We start from the raw sequence: 18229 nt of genomic DNA, 5'->3' as shown, positions 1-18229 counted from the left end.
ATGCCCAAGGCTCATACATGATCCATTTGATATATGACCTGTAAACATACTCTATAAAGTAGCTATGAAGCCCATTAAAATTTGCGTAAACATCGTTTACCACGATTATTGATAGGAATATATATTTTAGAGAAGTTTCCTTGTAGATAATATTCTTTGTATAGAAGTTTCCTATTGTATACACATATATATATTGTAAAGTCATGAATGAGAAGGCAAGCTTTTACCCTAATATTATTCTTCACATGGTATCGGAGCCCTAACTATTTTTTTCTCTCTCGCTTCCGCCGTTTCTATCCCGCCGCCGCCGCATCATGGCCGGCGACAAAGCCTCCGGCGAGTCTTCTTCTCCTATAATCGATATCAATAGCCCGTTTTTTCTCAGCCATGGCGATCGTCCAGGCGATTATATCACCCCCACACGTCTTAGGCACGACAACTATGACGATTGGTCTGGGGATTTGCAGCTCGCACTTCAAGCCAGGCGCAAGATGGCGTTTCTTGACGGCACCATCACCGGTCCCGTCGCCCCCTATACCGAGTCAGATTGGCTCACGGTTAATGCGATGTTAGTTTCGTGGATGATGAACACTATTGATCCTGAGGTTAAAGGTACGCTTACTAAGTTTCGTGAGGCTCGTAAATTATGGCTTCATCTTAAAACTCGCTTTGCTACTGTTAATGGCCCCCGAATTCATCAAATAAAATCTAGTATTGCAAAGTGTGAACAAACTATATCAATGAGTGTTTCCACGTATTATGGCAAATTGAATGTTTTGTGGGAAGAATTATCGAAACATGAACCCTTAATTACATGTACTTGTTGTGCGGCGTGTCACGCGGGGGCCGATCATGAGGCTCGCCGGGAAACACAGAAATTACATGACTTTCTTATGGGTTTATATTCTGAATTTTATGCTCGATTGCGTACCCAAATTTTGTCTACTGAGCCTCTCCCTTCCCTTGACCGTGCGTACCATTTAGTGGTGCAAGAGGAGCGTGTACGCACGGCCAAGGACACGGTGGATGACGCCCCACCTGCTCTCGGGTTCTCTGTCCGGGTTGCTGCTGGCCGTGGCAGGGGTTCTACGGACCGGGCCCCGTGTTCTCTAGTCACAAAACGGACCATGACATCTCTCGTTGTTGGACTTTGTTAGCATGCTCTCATTGTAAGAAGCATGGCCATGATGTTAGTACGTGTTATGAATTGGTGGGCTATCCTGCGGGCATGGATTCTAAGGCTCGTACCTCTAAGCCGTCTCTCGGCCGTGGGCGTGGTGTAGTTAAGGCCACGACAAATGCCGTGTCTAGCTCTTCTTCGACTGATGCTTCTTCCACTCTTTTCACTCCCGAGCAGTGGAAAGCTTGGCTGGTATATTTGGTTCTGCTAAGGTTTCTGATGATCGTCTTAGCGGTACGTTTCTTTCCACTTCTTGGATTATTGATAGTGGTGCTACGCATCATGTTACTGGTGATATCTCTGGCATGTTTGATTTGGTTTCTATTTCTTCCCCGTCCTGTTGGTCTCCCTAATGGTAGACTGTTGTGGCTACTCAAAAGGGGTCGGTTGCTTGTCTGATTCTATTACTCTTCTAATGCCTTCTTGTTCCTCAGTTTAGTTGTAGTTTACTTTCGGTTGCACAACTGACTAATGATTTGCAGTGTTTTGTTCAATTTAACTCTTCCATGTGTGCTATACAGGACCACATGAAGGAGCTGATTGGAACGGGTCGTAGGGTGGATGGGCTTTACTACTTCAATGGAGGTGACAGTGTGCATGTAGGGCTGTGCATGTGCTTCTGCGGAGTTTGATTTGTGGCATCGTCGTATGGGTCATCCTTCGGAGAAAGTGGTGAAGTTACTTCCTCCCTTTGTGGTCATGTGGGTAGTTTGTCAATAAAGCATGTGAAGTTTGTTTTCGTGCTAAGCAACTAGAGACAAGTTTCCTTTGAGTGATAGTAAGGCTAGTGAATATTTTGAAAAGATTCATTGTGATTTGTGGGGCCTTACAGACATGTTCATCTTGTGGTGCTCGTTATTTTTTGACTCTTGTTGATGATTTTCTAGAGCTGTTTGGGTTTATTTAATGGAGGATAAAACTGAGGTGTTTGGCATGTTTATGAGTTTTGTAGCCATGGTTGATCGACAATTTTCTCAAACTATCAAAGTTGTTCAAAGTGATAATGGAACGGAATTTAATTGCTTACTTGACTATTTCTCTACTTCCGGCATTATTTTTCAAACCTCCTGTGTTGCTACTCCTCAACAAAATGGGAGAGTAGAACGCAAACATCAACATATATTGAATGTCGGACGTGCCTTACGATTTCAAGCTAACCTTCCAATTTATTTTTGGGGAGAAAGTGTTCTTGCTGCAGCTCATTTAATTAATCGTACCCCCTCTCCTCTCTTACAAAACAAATCCCATTTGATTTCATTTGGCTTTCCTCCTGCCATGCTGCTATTCGTACTTTTGGGTGTCTATGTTTTGCTCACAATCACAAAACTAAAGGTGACAAGTTTGCTAGTCGTAGTCGGAAATGTGTCTTTGTTGGTTACCCTTTTGGGAAGAAGGGATGGAGGTTGTTTGATCTTGACACTAAAGAATTTTTTGTTTCTCGGGACGTTAAATTTTTTGAAGATGTGTATCCCTTTGCTTCTCCTGATGATGTTAATATTGATGTTCAAACTTTGGTGCCTTATAATGATGACTTGGTGCACCTTGATTTTGCTGAGTTTGCTCCCATCTCCCCTTTGTCTTCTACTCCCCATGAGTCCACAAATGAGCCCACAAATGCGCCCCTCATTGAGCCTATCCCTCGCCCAACCTCTCCCGTATCTCCTTTGCCCACAACTGATCCCATGTCTCTCTCTCCACCTCGCCCCGCCTCTACCGTATCTCAGCCCACACCTGAACCTGTATGTTCAGCCCATTATTATCACGCCCAGCCCACCCGTCTCTCCTTTCTCTTCGCCGGATTCGTCCGGGCCGTCCTCATTGTCTTCACCCGGTCCAGCCGACTCTGCTGGGCCGTCCGCTCCTTCACATGATTTGGGCTGCGGGTTACGGACTAAGGTCCCTTCGATTTTGCTCAAAGATTATGTTACGCACACTGTCGTCTCTGCTGGCCCGTCTCTCTGTACTTCCGTTCCATCTTCTCCTTCAAGTACTCCTTATCCTATAGCTCATTACATAAATTGTTCAAATTTTTCTGCAAATTATTTGAAGTTTGTTGCAGCTGTTGTTTCTACCTCTAAACCGAGGTCTTTTAAGGAGGCTATGAGATGTGAAGGTTGGAAAGCATCCATGCAGGATGAAATACAGGCTTTAGAAGCTAATGGTACCTGGACCCTGGAGGAGCTTCCTCCTGGGAAACGTGCTTTGGGTAGTCAGTGGGTGTATCGCACCAAGTTTCTTTCTATTGGTGAGGTTGAGCGCCTCAAATCTCGTTTGGTTGTGTTGGGTAATCATCAGGAGGCAGACATTGATTATACTGAGACTTTTGCTCCTGTCGCTAAAATGACCATTGTTCGGGCTTTCTTAGCTGTTGCTGCCTCTAAAAATTGGGAACTTCATCAAATGGACGTTCACAATGCCTTTCTTCATGGTGACTTGGAGGAAGAGGTTTATATGAAACTTCCTCCTGGCTTTGCTTGTTCTATTCCCAATCTGGTATGTCGTCTCCGCAAATCTCTCTATGGCTTGAAACAAGCTCCTCGTTGTTGGTTCGCTAAATTGGTCACTGCTTTGCGAGATTATGGTTTTCTGCAGTCTTACTCTGACTATTCCCTCTTCACTTACACTCGTCGGTCTGTTCAGCTCAATGTCCATGTTTATGTTGATGACATCATTATTTCTGGTAACGATTCTGCTGCTCTTTCGTCTTTCAAAGCTTACTTGTCTGATTGCTTTAAAATGAAGGACTTGGGACCGCTCAAGTATTTTCTTGGTATTGAGGTGGCTCGTAGTTCTTCTGGTATTTTTCTTTGTCAGCGCAAGTATAGTCTTGATATCATCTCTGAGACTGGATTGTTAGGTTCTAAACCGAGTGGGTTTCCTATTGAGCAACATCATCAGCTTGCACTCGCTTCTTGTCCATTATTGTCCGATCCTGCGGCCTATCGCCGCCTTGTAGGTCGTCTTATTTACTTGGCCGTCACACGCCCTGACTTAGCCTACTCGGTACATGTATTGTCTAAGTTTATGCAGGAACCGCGTAGCGAGCACTGGGATGCTGCCTTACGTGTGGTTCGTTATTTGAAGGGTACCCCTGGTCAGGGTATTATTTTGCGCGCTGATAGTGAGTTGTCTTTGCAAGGGTGGTGTGACTCTGATTGGGCTGCTTGTCCCATCACTCGACGTTCTTTATCTGGTTGGCTAGTCTTCTTAGGTTCTTCTCCCATTTCCTGGAAGACTAAGAAACAGCAAACGGTTTCTCGCTCGTCTGCTGAAGCTGAGTATCGCTCCATGGCCTCCTCATCATCTGAGTTAAAGTGGTTGAAGGCGCTGTTATTGAGCTTGGGTGTCCATCATCCTAAGGCTATACCTCTTTACTGTGATAGTCAGTCTGCCTTACTTACATATTGCGAAGAACCCTGTCTTTCATGAGCGCACAAAACATATTGAGGTGGATTGTCATTTTGTGCGTGATGCCATTGTTGATGGTCTTATTTCTCCTTCTTATGTTTCCACCAAGGCACAGCTTGCTGATATTTTCACTAAGGCACTTGGGAAAACACAGTTTGATTTGTTATTGTCCAAGTTGGGCATTCTTGATCCTACCCATGTCCAACTTGAGGGGGGGGGTGATAGGAATATATATTTTAGAGAAGTTTCCTTGTAGATAATATTCTTTGTATAGAAGTTTCCTATTGTGTACACATATATATATTGTAAAGTCATGAATCACAATTATTATGGCTGGTACTTGTAAGTTGTGACTTGGTTCTAACTTCTATAATCCATCTCGATATACCTGGCAAAATCACTAGATCCGATCCGACACAAAACTTCTGATAGAAACCTGATTTCTGTGGATATGAAGATAATGACCCAAAGTTAACGATATACTTGAAATCTGATATGATCTAAACCCGACCCAAAAAAGAGCCGAACGGACATTGATCCAGCTCGAATTTTGATTACGCACAATAAAAATAAAAGAGCACAAAATTTATTTTTCATTGATCATATGCAGTATTTTGTTTTAGGAAATTACTAAACGCAACCCCACTTTAGTAAACATAGTCCTCGACATCTTTATATTCACATTCTCCTTGATAAAACACTTCTCGAAAGATAAACATGAGATAAGATAAGTTCAGATAAGATAAGTTAAGATAAGACAATGTAAGTTGAATCAAACGGACCCTTAAAGAAGGATTTCCTTTATCAATTCCCCTCCTAAATGCTTGGGCCTTTGGATAGGAACCCGTGCAAGGGTCGTCCATATAGGTTATTCATGTTACCAATCCAAAAAAAATATTAGAATCATATAAAATTCACAAAAAGGGTTTATTTATCCTAAACAAGTTGAGTTATCAATTGAGTTTTTTTTTTTTTTTTAATAACTGCAAATCAATATAATACTCCCTTCGTTTCAAAATATAAGGCACCATACAATGTTCGAGGTCGAACTTTGACCATTAATTACTCTCAATTTATGTGGATAAAAAAATTTAAGAAATAAAGTTATCATAGTATTTTTCAGGACGGATCCAACAGTATAATTTTTATTTATCATATTATGAGAGATACTTGTAGTTAAAGTAAATTTTCATAAAACGTGAATGTCTTATATTTTGAAACAGATGGAGTAATAATATCCAAGCAGCTTTGCTCCCTTGGGGGACTACTCGCATTTATGTCATGTGAATGACTTAACTTATGTTTTTAACTATCAAATTTAGATGCATTTGTTTTCCCTTACTAGATTATGTTTAAGCTTAATTCGAATATTGCAAATACACTTTTCTAATGATAATAATAATGAATTTGCTAATATAGTTACACCGGTGAGTTAATTTCCCATTAATTTCCACCTTGGGGGGATCGGCATGCATCCCGCGCGGACAACAACTTGTGAAGGAAAAGCAAAGAAATAGAATAGAGAAAAAGCGAAGACAATGTAGGAAAACTTGGAAAACAAAAAGAAAAAGGCAAAGGAGTGGCATTGCAACAATACTCCCAAATTTGGCAAATAATTACAACGTCACATGAACAATAAATTTCATGTTTTTTAGACTCTTAACACTATTTCTAAACATTATGGCCAACTTCTCCTTTTAATAGGTTTAGAGGCTTTTGCGGGGATATATCAAGGTAATAGGGCATATTGTGGGGATATACCTCATTATTTTATTTTTTTTGTGGAAATATACCAACCTAAATTTAAGTTTTATTAAAAGATATCAAAAACACTATTTCCGACGAGAAAGTCACATTTTCGACCTTTGACTTGGTAGGAACTCGTGAGTGAGGCACAAAGTGACAGTGAGGAAGATAGAGGAAGATGAATGTAGAAGCAATTGAATATCACACACTATACAAAGAGTAATTAAGGCTATGTTTAGCTCACCTGAAATTTTCTGATCTGAACTTATACGATCTGATCTGAACTTATTTTTTCAGATCTGATCTGATCTGATTTGATTACAAGATTTTATCTTTTAGATTTTTCTCAATATATAAGAAAAAATATAGTCATGTGGGGTCTTGTTTGATTTGTCTCAATGAGTACTTTATTAATATTCAATTATTATAATTTTTACTAATATGTAATGAAAGATATAATGATTTTTAAATATAAGCATGATATGAACTGATCTGATCTGAACTTATTTTTTCTGATCTGATCTGATTAGATCTGAAATAAGCAAAAATAAGGTGAACTAAACATAGCCTAATTTAAGCAAGTCAAAGTCCGGAAATTTGACTAGTACTTTATCGCTGAAAAAAATATTTTTGGTACCTTTTAACAAAACTTAAATTTTAGTTGATATAACCCCACAAAAAAAATTAGCAAGGTATGTTCTTATAAAAGGCTCTATTACCTTGATATATCCCACAAAAAACTCATAAGCTAAGTTTATGATAAAGATTTAAATATCTATGTCATTTTCTCTATTGCGCCCCCTTCTTTGATGTGTATACCTAGTAGTAACTCATACTCCAAATTATGTATTGACTTCAATGTTCAATCTACCAGCAGCAATATGAAGCATCTCCATCTGTACCTCCTTTTGATTTATATTAGTTGTAATGTTTGCTTTTTTATGTCCCCGCCACAAAACACTAACGTTTTAATATAATCTTACTTACATGTTTTAAAACATAATTTTATATTTCGGAAAATGCATATAAAAAAAAATCTGATAATGTCCAATAAGATACAATATTTTCAAATATATTAACGTAAATTATATGGTCAATTTTTATAAAATTTAACCATTAAAAAACAAATATTGCAACTGATAATAATTGGAAGAAGTATAAGAATAAACTATTGACAATAAAATACGCGATTATGCGGGAGTGGCAAATTATATATATATATATATATATATATATATATATATATATATATAATATATATATATATATATATATATATATATATATATATATATATATACTTCTTTCAATTTATCAGGATATGTAATTAAGTCCAATGCTTATAAATATAATAAAGCAAATATGAGTTGATTTTAACAACCTTGATTTCAATTTAAAACAGCCCAAAGATTTTTTTTCTTTTTTTTTGTATTGTTGATAAGAAAAAGCCCAAAGTTATTATACATTATTCCACTAGGCAATTTAATTGCATCTTACTAGTACCGCGCAAGTTGCAACTCACATGGAGTGATTGGACACTAGTACACTACCCTTGCTTGACTTACTGTTAGACATTGACGCAAAGACTAGCATTGCATTTGTAGCAAAGACGCAAAGATGGACATGGGGTGATGGATGTGCGCTTTTTGATCAAGTCAAGCTTGAAATCATCCTAGAGTACTAAACGTGTTGGAAGGTCATAATAAATGTATTCAAAGGATAGGAGTTAACTCAAGTGGGTAGAGCGCTTTTTTTTGGCCTTTGTGTTGGTGTTTCCTTACCCCCAACATTACGTTGGGGCATTTCCTTAGCATGCTATGCATGTTTTACCAGCTAATGTGTTGGTGTTTCCTACAGGCTAGTAGCCTTGTAGAGGTTAATCATTGTGCTGACTTAATTCCCTAATAATAATAAAAATAAAATAATAAATGTACTCAAAATTTCATTGGTATTTATATATGCTCATGCAAACTAGGAATGAGGAAAGATAATAACAAAACTAAAAAATGAAACTCCTCATTCTCTTTGTCATCCTCCATCATCTCAACTTCATCAATGGCTTAATAATATTACCAGAAAACAAAGCTTTACTAAGTATTAAATCTGCCATAACTAATGATCCACAAAAAGTTTTCTCAACATGGAATACAACAACCCACCACTGTAGTTGGCCATTCATCACTTGCTCCTCCTCATCTTCTGCAGTGATTTCTCTCGACATCTCTAACTTAAACCTCGCAGGAATTCTCTCACCTGATATCGGCTCCCTCATCCACCTACAAAACCTCTCAGTTGCATCCAACTCTTTCTATGGCCCAATACCATCTTCTCTATCTCTCCTTACTCAACTCCGCTATCTCAACCTCTCATATAATGACTTCACCACCTTCCCTTCTACTTTCTCCTCCCTTAAAAACTTAACCATTCTCGATGTTTACAACAACAATCTCACTAGCTCACTACCTTTATCAATCGTTGAAATGTCGGAGATTCGACATCTTAACCTTGGTGTGAACCACTTTTATGGTGAGATTCCATCAGAGTACGGTCAAATGGAAAATTTAGAGTACCTTGATTTATCTGAGAATGATCTTGAGGGTAAAATTCCACCAAATATCGGAAACTTAACTACCCTTAAAAAGCTCTACATTGGGCGCTACAATAATAATAATTTCTCTGGTGGAATTCCTCGTGAGCTCGGAAACTTGGTCGAGTTAACTTATTTTGATGGTCCTGGTTGCGGGTTATCAGGTAAAATTCCACCGGAGTTAGGAAAACTTGAGAAGCTTCAAACATTGAATCTTCAAGGGAACAATCTTTCTGGAGATCTTCCATTTGAGTTGGGTTCATTAAAGAGTTTAAAAGTTATGGATTTTACTAGTAATATGTTATCTGGTGTGATTCCAGAGTCTTTTTCTCTTCTTCAAAACTTAACCGATTTTAATCTTGCTGGAAACAAGTTACATGGGAGTATACCAGATCTTATTGGAGATTTTTCAGAGTTGAAAACTCTTCAACTAGGGTCGAATAACTTCACTGGGAATATCCCACATAATTTAGGTACAAATGGGAAGTTACAATATCTAGATATAACTCATAACAATTTTACTGGGAAAATTCCAGTAAGTCTTTGCAAAGGAGATAAACTCCAAGTTTTGTATGCATTTGATAATTTATTGGTTGGGGAAATTCCAGAGAGTTTAGGAAGTTGCAAGTCACTTGAAATACTAGGGTTGAAAACGAATTTCTTAAGTGGGTCAATTCCTAAGGGATTGTTTGGCCTTCCAAATATATCTCAGGTTTCGTTGGCTAACAATTTTCTTAGCGGAGGTTTTGATGAGAAAATTGGTGATTGCGCTAATCTTTGGCAAATTAATCTCTCCGATAATGAACTATCAGGGGAGTTATCTGCGAGCATTGGGAATTGTTCTGGTCTTCAGTACTTGACACTTGACGGGAATAAGTTTACTGGAAGTATCCCTCCGGAGATTAGCAAGTGTAAGATGCTAAGCTACCTCGATTTGAACAGGAATCAGTTCTCTGGTGAGATACCTTATGAGATTATAGGTATGAGGATATTAAACTTGATCATTTTACATATACGTTCCTTTTCTATTTTAGGTTTTATCCCGAATTTTGCATTATTGATATATTTTACTTTGATTATTTGTTTTAACTAATACTTTCTTAGTCCTACTATATAGGGCTTGTATTGCTTTTTGGTTGTCCTAAAATTTTGTTTATGTTTTTTCTAATTCTACATTTGATATTGGTTGCATAAAATAATCGTACCACCATCATTTATTTGCTCTTTGAAATTATTCTTTTTCTTTGTTTACTTAACTCAAGTGTATGTCGAATTAGTCGTACATAATACTCTTTCATCCAACTTTCTCCACACTCTCTTCTAAGATCAGTTTTTTAGTTCACGTCAAAAATGAGAAACAAGCACTATATATTATGACAGAGGGAATATATAAAAATACATGTTATACTTATGTTGTCCCACGTATGATTGTGACGCAAAGTTTTTAAAAGCAAATCAAGGATATATAAATTTGGAATCAGAATAAGGAAACAATAACATTTTGGAGCACTAAAAAAATTATACAAGCCATGGGATAGAGGGGATGTAGTAATTTTTATGCTCTATCCACTTGTTTGTAATTGTTCTTTTGTTTTATTTCGTTTTTACGAAAGTAAATTAATGTGTTTTACGACCAATAAACAACATGCTAAAAAAGTACACCCTCTAGTTTTTATTAGCTTATCCATTTCTTTGGACATAGAGTTTTAGGAGAAATATGTAGGTGTGTCATAAAAGGAAAGAGAAAATATTAATTTATTAGCGTATTCTATTGAAGTTAATGTTGTGGATGGGTCAAGAACAGTCACTAGTAGAAAAATGACGATTTGCGTCGCCCCATTTGAGTCTCATGTAAGGCAAAACGACGCAAAAACATAATTTGTGTCGCATGCTATGAAGCGTGCGACGCAAAACATCAATGCATAAGCAGCAGATACGAGCTATGAGCGTCGTACGGCTCGTACCTTATTGATGTGCGACGCATATAACTCATGTGCGTCGGACACTGAGGCCCATCCGACGCACATCGCTGCATCATGTCTGCGTCGCACTTATCTCATGTGCGTTGCAAAAGGATAATTTGTGTCGGACCTATTGGCCCATCCGACTCAAATTTACCCACAAGACCCAACTCACTTTTTTTAAACATAACGCCTCTCTCTCCTTTTAAATTCCTCAAACCCTAAAAATAGGCCCTCAAACCCTGAAACCCGTGTGGCTGTGTCTCCCTCACCCTCAAACCCTCTCTCACTCTCAAAATCGTGTTTCTCTCTCTCACTCTCAAACCCTCAAACCCCCCTCTCTCTCTCACTCTCAAACTCGTGTTTCTCTCTCTCTCACACCCTCAAACTCGTGAGAAGGTAAAGATAATAATAAACAATTAATAATAAGATCATTTAAAAAGAAGAAGTGGATAATAAGCGAATATGGAAAATAATAAAATCTAGAGGGAAGAACTGTTTTGACTGCAAATATTTATGATATTATGACAACTAAAAACTTATTCCTTAATATTTTTCTTAAAAAAGAATACTTTCATACCATTTTTTCTTATAAACTTCAATGTATATACATTTAGAGTAATTTCTGTTTAAAGTTAACCCTTATGGTCCATTTGGTAAACGGTTACACATTATGGGAACGGTAATAATGCATTATAGTATAAGTTTGTACTAGAATCCAATATCATTACCTATGGTAATGCAACTTCATCCCAAGATATCCATTTTCTTCCTAACATCTCATTGCTATCCATTACGACTTCGCATTGTGTGGTAATGAAAATTTATAAAGGGAAACCCATAGTTTTTGATAAAGTTTCATTCCTATGATCATTGACAAGAGAATTTCTTTACAAATTTACACTGAATATCATTACCATTACCACTATTTATTTGTAACCAAACAGACCGTTACTGAAAAGAATGGTAGCAGTACAAGTATACGAACATCTAGTTACGTTGTTTGATAGAAGCTCCTTACCAGTTTACCACTATAGGTTGTCAGATAATTTCATTTCTTTGAATACCTTCTCATGAAGAATATTTTGTATCAGATACTGGCACTCAGCTCCAAACATTCTTTCTCCAATCAAATAAACTCAACGGAACAATTCCGACAAACTTCTCAAAGTGTGATTCATTGAAGCATCTAGATCTGAGTGACAATCAACTAAAAGGAGTTGTACCTAAGTCATTGTCCAATTGTCGAAGTTTGAAACTCCTAAATCTTGGAAACAACAAGCTTAGGGGTAAATTTCCCTCATGGTTAGACAAACTCCCAGAACTCCAAGTTTTCAGTGTGCGTTTTAATAGCCTCTATGGTACTATAACGAGCTCATCAAAGGTTAGACGTCCATTTGCACAGCTACAAATTATCGACCTATCTAACAATAAGTTTTCTGGTAAGTTGCCTGGAAGGTATATTAGAAACTTTGCGGCTATGCACAATATCAACGAGTCGTACACTCTTAAGAGTCCAGAATACATGGACGACTTATATCGTACGTTTTCTATGGTATTGACATTCAATGGATTACAAATAAAATACGAGAAGCTTATTACGACGATGTCGATTTTTGATATATCCAACAATAGCTTCATTGGACAGATTCCAGATGCTATAGGGCGACTACAATCACTTCGCAACCTCAATCTTTCGCATAATCACTTTTCCGGGAACATCCCTCCATCAATTGGCAACTTGTCTTTGCTCGATGGTCTAGACCTTTCATCTAACATGCTCACTGGTCGTATCCCTCAAGAATTGGTCAGTTTAACATTTCTCGGGGTCTTTAATCTTTCAAATAATCTATTAGAAGGCCCCATACCTCATGGAAAAAACTTTGATACATTCTCAGTAAATTCATACAAGGGAAATGTCGGATTGTGTGGGCAACCATTACCCAAGTGTGGAGAAAGTCGTCTGAAAAGTACCACAGATAATCAAGATGATTCTGAAGATGCTATAAGAAGTATTTTACCGATGTTGGAGATTGTAGTTATGGGGTTTGGCAGCGGTTTGCTAATTGGGTTGGCTTGGGGATACTATATGTTTACAGTAGGAAAGCCCTTTTGGTTTATCAGGTTGGCTAACAAAATGGAACTGGTGTTGCTTGATTTTCTCGACAAGTGCTTTGGTAGGATTTGTAGAACAAAAGGACAAAAGAAAGATCAAAAAAGTTGAGTGGAACTTTAATTTTTTTGTTCCAAAGTTTAGCAATACTATAAGTATCTCAATTCATAATAAAAAAAATTAGCTTGTTCAATATTTGTATTTTTATTCTCAAAACTTCCTTGAATTATTATATATGGAGTTGAGAGACGCAAGCATGCATGGGGTTGTATTGGCACTTGTTATATCTAAAAAGAGCTAGCAGTGTCATCAAGATAACATGATTGCTGATATTGTTGATGTTTATTATTACCCTGTGTCTTGGTCTCTTTACTGGATTTCTTTGATTTCTTGACACATTTTTTGGACGATTTCTCAGAAGTAGTGGAATAACAATTATCCCTGTTGATGGTACTACGACTATATGATTGTGCATCATATATATTCTTGTACAACAACATGCTGTGGAGGACCTGAAGATGCATCAGAAATCATGGACATATCATCATCATCGTAATTGCGAGTTAAATTCATTGTATAACTATGAGGATGATCATCAACCACACCATTGTTGTAATGTCTTGAAATGTATGATTCATCTAAGTAGCCTGTCCAACCAGATTCACACCCTGCACTCCATTCAGACGCCGCGATATCCATGTTTTTTTATCCGATAGTTTAGCGATATATATTGGCTATATGTGTAATTGTTGGAGTGTTTCCTTTACAATTTGATCATAATAGTTTGTTTATATGTGTAACTTGCAATCACGGCATGTCCAAAATGTTTGACAACAACCAGATTATAGCCCTGTATGGCCGCTGTATGTTTCTGCACTTCCAAGAAAATCCCCTACTTCTCCATTTGTTTTCAACAAATATTGTATTATAAAAAAAAAATTTATTCTGAATAATTAAGAATTGGACATCCTTGGAATGTTTTCACATCTTTTTTTTGATAAATTGCGATTGTATTTTATTAATTAAACTCAAGAGATGAAAGAATATTCGGCCCAAAACAAGGTATCTTTCACAAGGAAATGAACTTTTATAGTGCAAGCACACCCGGTAGACGGGAACCTTTTAATCTCCATCAAAACATACAACCAGTCCACTAGTACATCCTCATACAAGTAATCATCCGCAAAAGAGTCAGCCACAAAACTGGTGTTGCGGCCTTTATGAACTATTGAGATGTCTAGATCCTTCATGCGCGCATTTCGGATGAAATTTAAATGGAAGTTTATACTATATTCCAAGGGCCTTTACTCTCACTATTGCACCATGAAACCGCGTGGAATGTTTTCACATCTTGAGAGGTGGAAGAATCATGTGGTTAACACTAGCCAATGCAATCTTTCAAAGTACTTGAGCCAAGATAAAATTGACAAAAAAAATCATTTAAGTAAAGAATAAATCTACCGATACTAACATGAAAAATACCTTAGATTTTTTGTATCAAATAATTGTACTCCTAAATTCTATATATGAGCATAAAAATAAAGTGACTAAATAATTTTGAAAATACGTAACCCTCTAAAATGAGAGGCTCTATATTGTAGGTCTCGTTACACATCTTCGTATACATTTATCCCTAACTATATTATTTGTGATTTAATTTTTGAGTACCCTATGCTAACAAAATCTTTAGCTTCAAAATGTGTAGCGGAACAAATTAAGAACAATGACTCCATTTTATATATCTTTTTTTTCTTTATATCAATAAGACTTCAATGTCAAGGTTTGTTCATTATGACCACAAAGAAATGAAACAATGAATAATTAGGGTTAAAGACAATACAATTTACCTGATTTTTAATGAAAATAGAAAAATGTGGGTATAACCGTATAATGGATCTCTTTGTGGGTACAACTCACTATTGCTGACAATTTATGTTGGATTATGCTCCAAAATTAGTCAAATAATTTTTCTAATTATTAGGATTAGTTGCTAGTAATTAGTTATTGGGCTAACAAGTAACAAGTAGTGGTCTAAATATAATAGTTTATGAGAACGTATTGTGTCGGACTCGTCCGACCATAATCTTTGGTCGGACGACTTTCAGGTGGTTTCAATTTTTTTCAGTTAGTCTTAATTTTTTTTCAGTTAGTCTTAATTTTTCCGTTAGTCTTAATTTTTTTTCAGTTAGTCTTCATTTTTTTTCAGTTAGTCTTAATTTGTTTTCAGTTAATCTTCATTTTTTCAATTAGTCTAAATGAAAGTAACTTAGGTCTAAATGAAAGTAAGTTAGGTCTAATTGAAAGTAACTTAGATCTAAATGAAAGTAAGTTAGGTCTAAATGAAAGTAAGTTACCTCTAAATGAAAGTAACTTAGGTCTAAATGAAAGTAACTTAGGTCTAAATGAAAGTAACTTAGGTCTAAATGAAAGTAACTTAGGTCTAAATGAAAGTAAGTTAGGTCGTCTAAATGAAAAGTAAGTTAGGTCTAAATGAAAGTAACTTGGGATTCTTAGTTTTATTATTATTCTTTCATTTAACAACTAACTAATATTAAAAAAAAAAACACTAACCTCTGCTTTCCTCTCACTTTCTCCTTCTTCATTCTTCGTTCATTCCTCTAATTAGCTGATTTCTTTCTTCTTTGTTAGATAAAAACAAAAGTATAACAAAACTATATACATTCAATGGCTCGATCTTTTTCTAACGCTAAGGTTTTCTTCTCCCTTGTTGTTGACAACATCTCCATGGCCTCTCAAAGGTAGTTATACTCGTGTTTTTTACCGGCCTCTAGAATGTTTTCAAGTGTTCTCCAGCGCCGCGGCGGCGGAGGAAGAAGATGAAGAAGGAGCAGCGGTACCGTTGTCGCGGTTTCGTCCGACGAAACATATTGGGTCAGATGGTCTGATCCAATACTTTCACATAGTTTATTTCGTAGAATAGTAAATAGTGAGTTACAGTAGTAGGCATGATTCTAATGTCTCTCTTGAGTGGCTCATAGTTAACATGTTGTCAGTAGTGCTTTATATGGATATTTAAAGATTGCTTTGTTTATTCATTTATGTGTGAAAAATATATATAAAAAAGTAGTCTTTTTAATTTCATTAAGTTTTTCTTTTTCTCCTCTAAAAATTCTACAATTTCTTCCATGCCTAAGCTACCCAATGAAGACTGTTTTTTAAAGATAATTAAAGACAAACAAGGGGGGCTAGTTCATCAAATCTTTTGAAGCAAGCAAAATAATATTATCGGGGATATTGTCAAACCAAAGACATTAACCAATTTTCCAATGTAAATGGGCTAACTCATAAACGACTTTGTTTTCAATATGAAGACTTTTTAGCAAAATGATAATAATAATGAAGACTTTTTACACCTTGTTTAAATTCTAAGCTTTCAATGTCAAAGAAACATCATAATCACCTTGATCGACTTGATACATATTAGAAATTACAGCAAAACAAAAAAAAAAAAACATCATGGAAAGAGATCAGTAAGGGATAAATGTAAGGTATTACCAACATTACCCAAAATAACAAATTTAGATTCCTTAATACTCTATTCGCTTCATATTAATCGCAAATTCGCAACACACCCTTGTATATACTCCCTCCATTTCATTTTAATCTACACACTTAGGGCCTGTTCTCCCCAGCTTATTTTCAGTTCAGTTCAGTTCAGCTCCAATAAGTTCAGTTCAGTTCAGTTCATCTCCAATAAGTTCAGTTCAGTTCAGCTCCCATAAGTTCAGTTCAGTTCAGCTCTATTCTTTTATAACCATTTTGTTAAATATTATTATTATTATGTTGGTATAATTTATTTTACCAATTACTATTATTATTATTATTATTTAAATATATATCATTACTATTAAGTACTATTATTATTATTGTTGTTTCTATATATATTTTTTATTATAGCTTTACTAATTATTATTACTATTATTATTAGGAGGAACATGGTTTAGGTCAAAGCACAAATAAACCCACTTTTTTTAGCCCATAAACCAATCAAATCACGTCAAGACGGTTTATGATGTAATTTTCGCGGTCCAACCCAATCATTATTTTTATTACTAAATATTTTTAAATTATTAAACCTAATTATTAAAATAGTAATATTAATTTACTTCTTAGATATTATTGTTATTATATATCATCGTCAAGTATTAATATATTAATACAAATAATATAAAGTAATTATTATTAATTATCATTATTATCATTAATTATTATTATTATTATTATTAATTATCATTATTATCATTAATTATTATTATTATTATTATTAATTTATGATTATTAATATTATTTATTTATAACTATCATTTAAAAATATTCAAAATACTACTATTATTATTATTCATTATTATTACTTATCATTATAATTATTATTTAATATTCATATTATTATTGTTTAAAATATTATTTATATATTTATTACATTCAATTTATTTTAATGCAATATAATTCAATTCAGTTCAGTTCAGTTCAGTTCAGCTCTGATAAGTTCAGTTCAGCTCTGATAAGTTCAGTTCAGTTCAATTCAGCTCTGATAAGTTCAGTTCAGTTCAGTTCAGCTTCGATAAGTTCAGTTCAGTTCAGCTCTGATAAGTTCAGTTCAGTTCAGTTCAGCTGTTTTATGCCGAAGAGAACAGACCCTTACACTTTTCACGCATGTCAATGTAAAACTTTGAGGACATCTATCTTTAGTTTTGTATTTGTAAAAATTATAAAAAGTACATATTAATAAAATACATGTTATGATGAATCTAACAAGATCCCATATGACTATATTTTCATCCGCGTATAAATCACAAATGATGGTCAAAGTAAAATTTGTGAATAGTGTAAAATGTCAAAGTGTGTAGATTAAAATGAAACGGAAGGAGTAGTATTTTAAGAAGTAGATAAACATGGGACTGGACATGAGTTTTTTGGTAATGAGAAAAATATTATGGCTCTCATTTACACATCCGTACATAAAAAAAAAAAAAAGTTAATGCATGACTATCAATTTCAATTATGATTATAAGTTTAGAGAGTCTGCTATGATTAATTGGTATGTTCTTTTCACTTTATTTACCGTCCTCTTAAAAAATATAAATCCGCATAAATTTTGTTGAGTTTATATAAATTTAGATAAAGTAATAAGGATTAAATATATCTAATAAGTAGATAAGGTATCTGGTGAATTTAAAAGTTAACAAGGATAATTGGTGAATTTCGCCAAACAT

At 35.4% G+C, this 18229-nt stretch overlaps 1 protein-coding gene across 1 annotated transcript; it reads left to right on the top strand.

The window, feature by feature from the left end:
* Positions 1-8305: 8305 nt before the first annotated feature.
* Positions 8306-13346, top strand: LOC104891848 (leucine-rich repeat receptor-like serine/threonine-protein kinase BAM1). The gene is made up of 2 exons (XM_010677617.4): positions 8306-9901; positions 11977-13346. Exons 1-2 carry the CDS (start codon positions 8341-8343, stop codon positions 13104-13106), a joined length of 2691 nt encoding a protein of 896 aa, XP_010675919.2. The 5' UTR covers positions 8306-8340; the 3' UTR covers positions 13107-13346.
* The last annotated feature ends 4883 nt before the right edge of the window (positions 13347-18229 follow it).

The sequence above is a fragment of the Beta vulgaris genome, chromosome 4, assembly GCF_026745355.1.
Source record: "Beta vulgaris subsp. vulgaris cultivar EL10 chromosome 4, EL10.2, whole genome shotgun sequence".
NCBI classification, from domain to species: domain Eukaryota; kingdom Viridiplantae; phylum Streptophyta; class Magnoliopsida; order Caryophyllales; family Amaranthaceae; genus Beta; species Beta vulgaris.
The sequence above is the reverse complement of the archived record's forward strand: the minus strand, read 5'-3'. Positions and strand labels throughout refer to the sequence as shown.

Coding starts and splice junctions, on each gene's coding strand:
- LOC104891848 (XM_010677617.4), top strand. CDS start 8,341: ATGAAACTCCTCATTCTCTTTGTCATCCTCCATCATCTCAACTTCATC. Junction 9,902..11,976: donor GATACCTTATGAGATTATAG/GTATGAGGATAT, acceptor ATTTTGTATCAG/ATACTGGCACTCAGCTCCAA.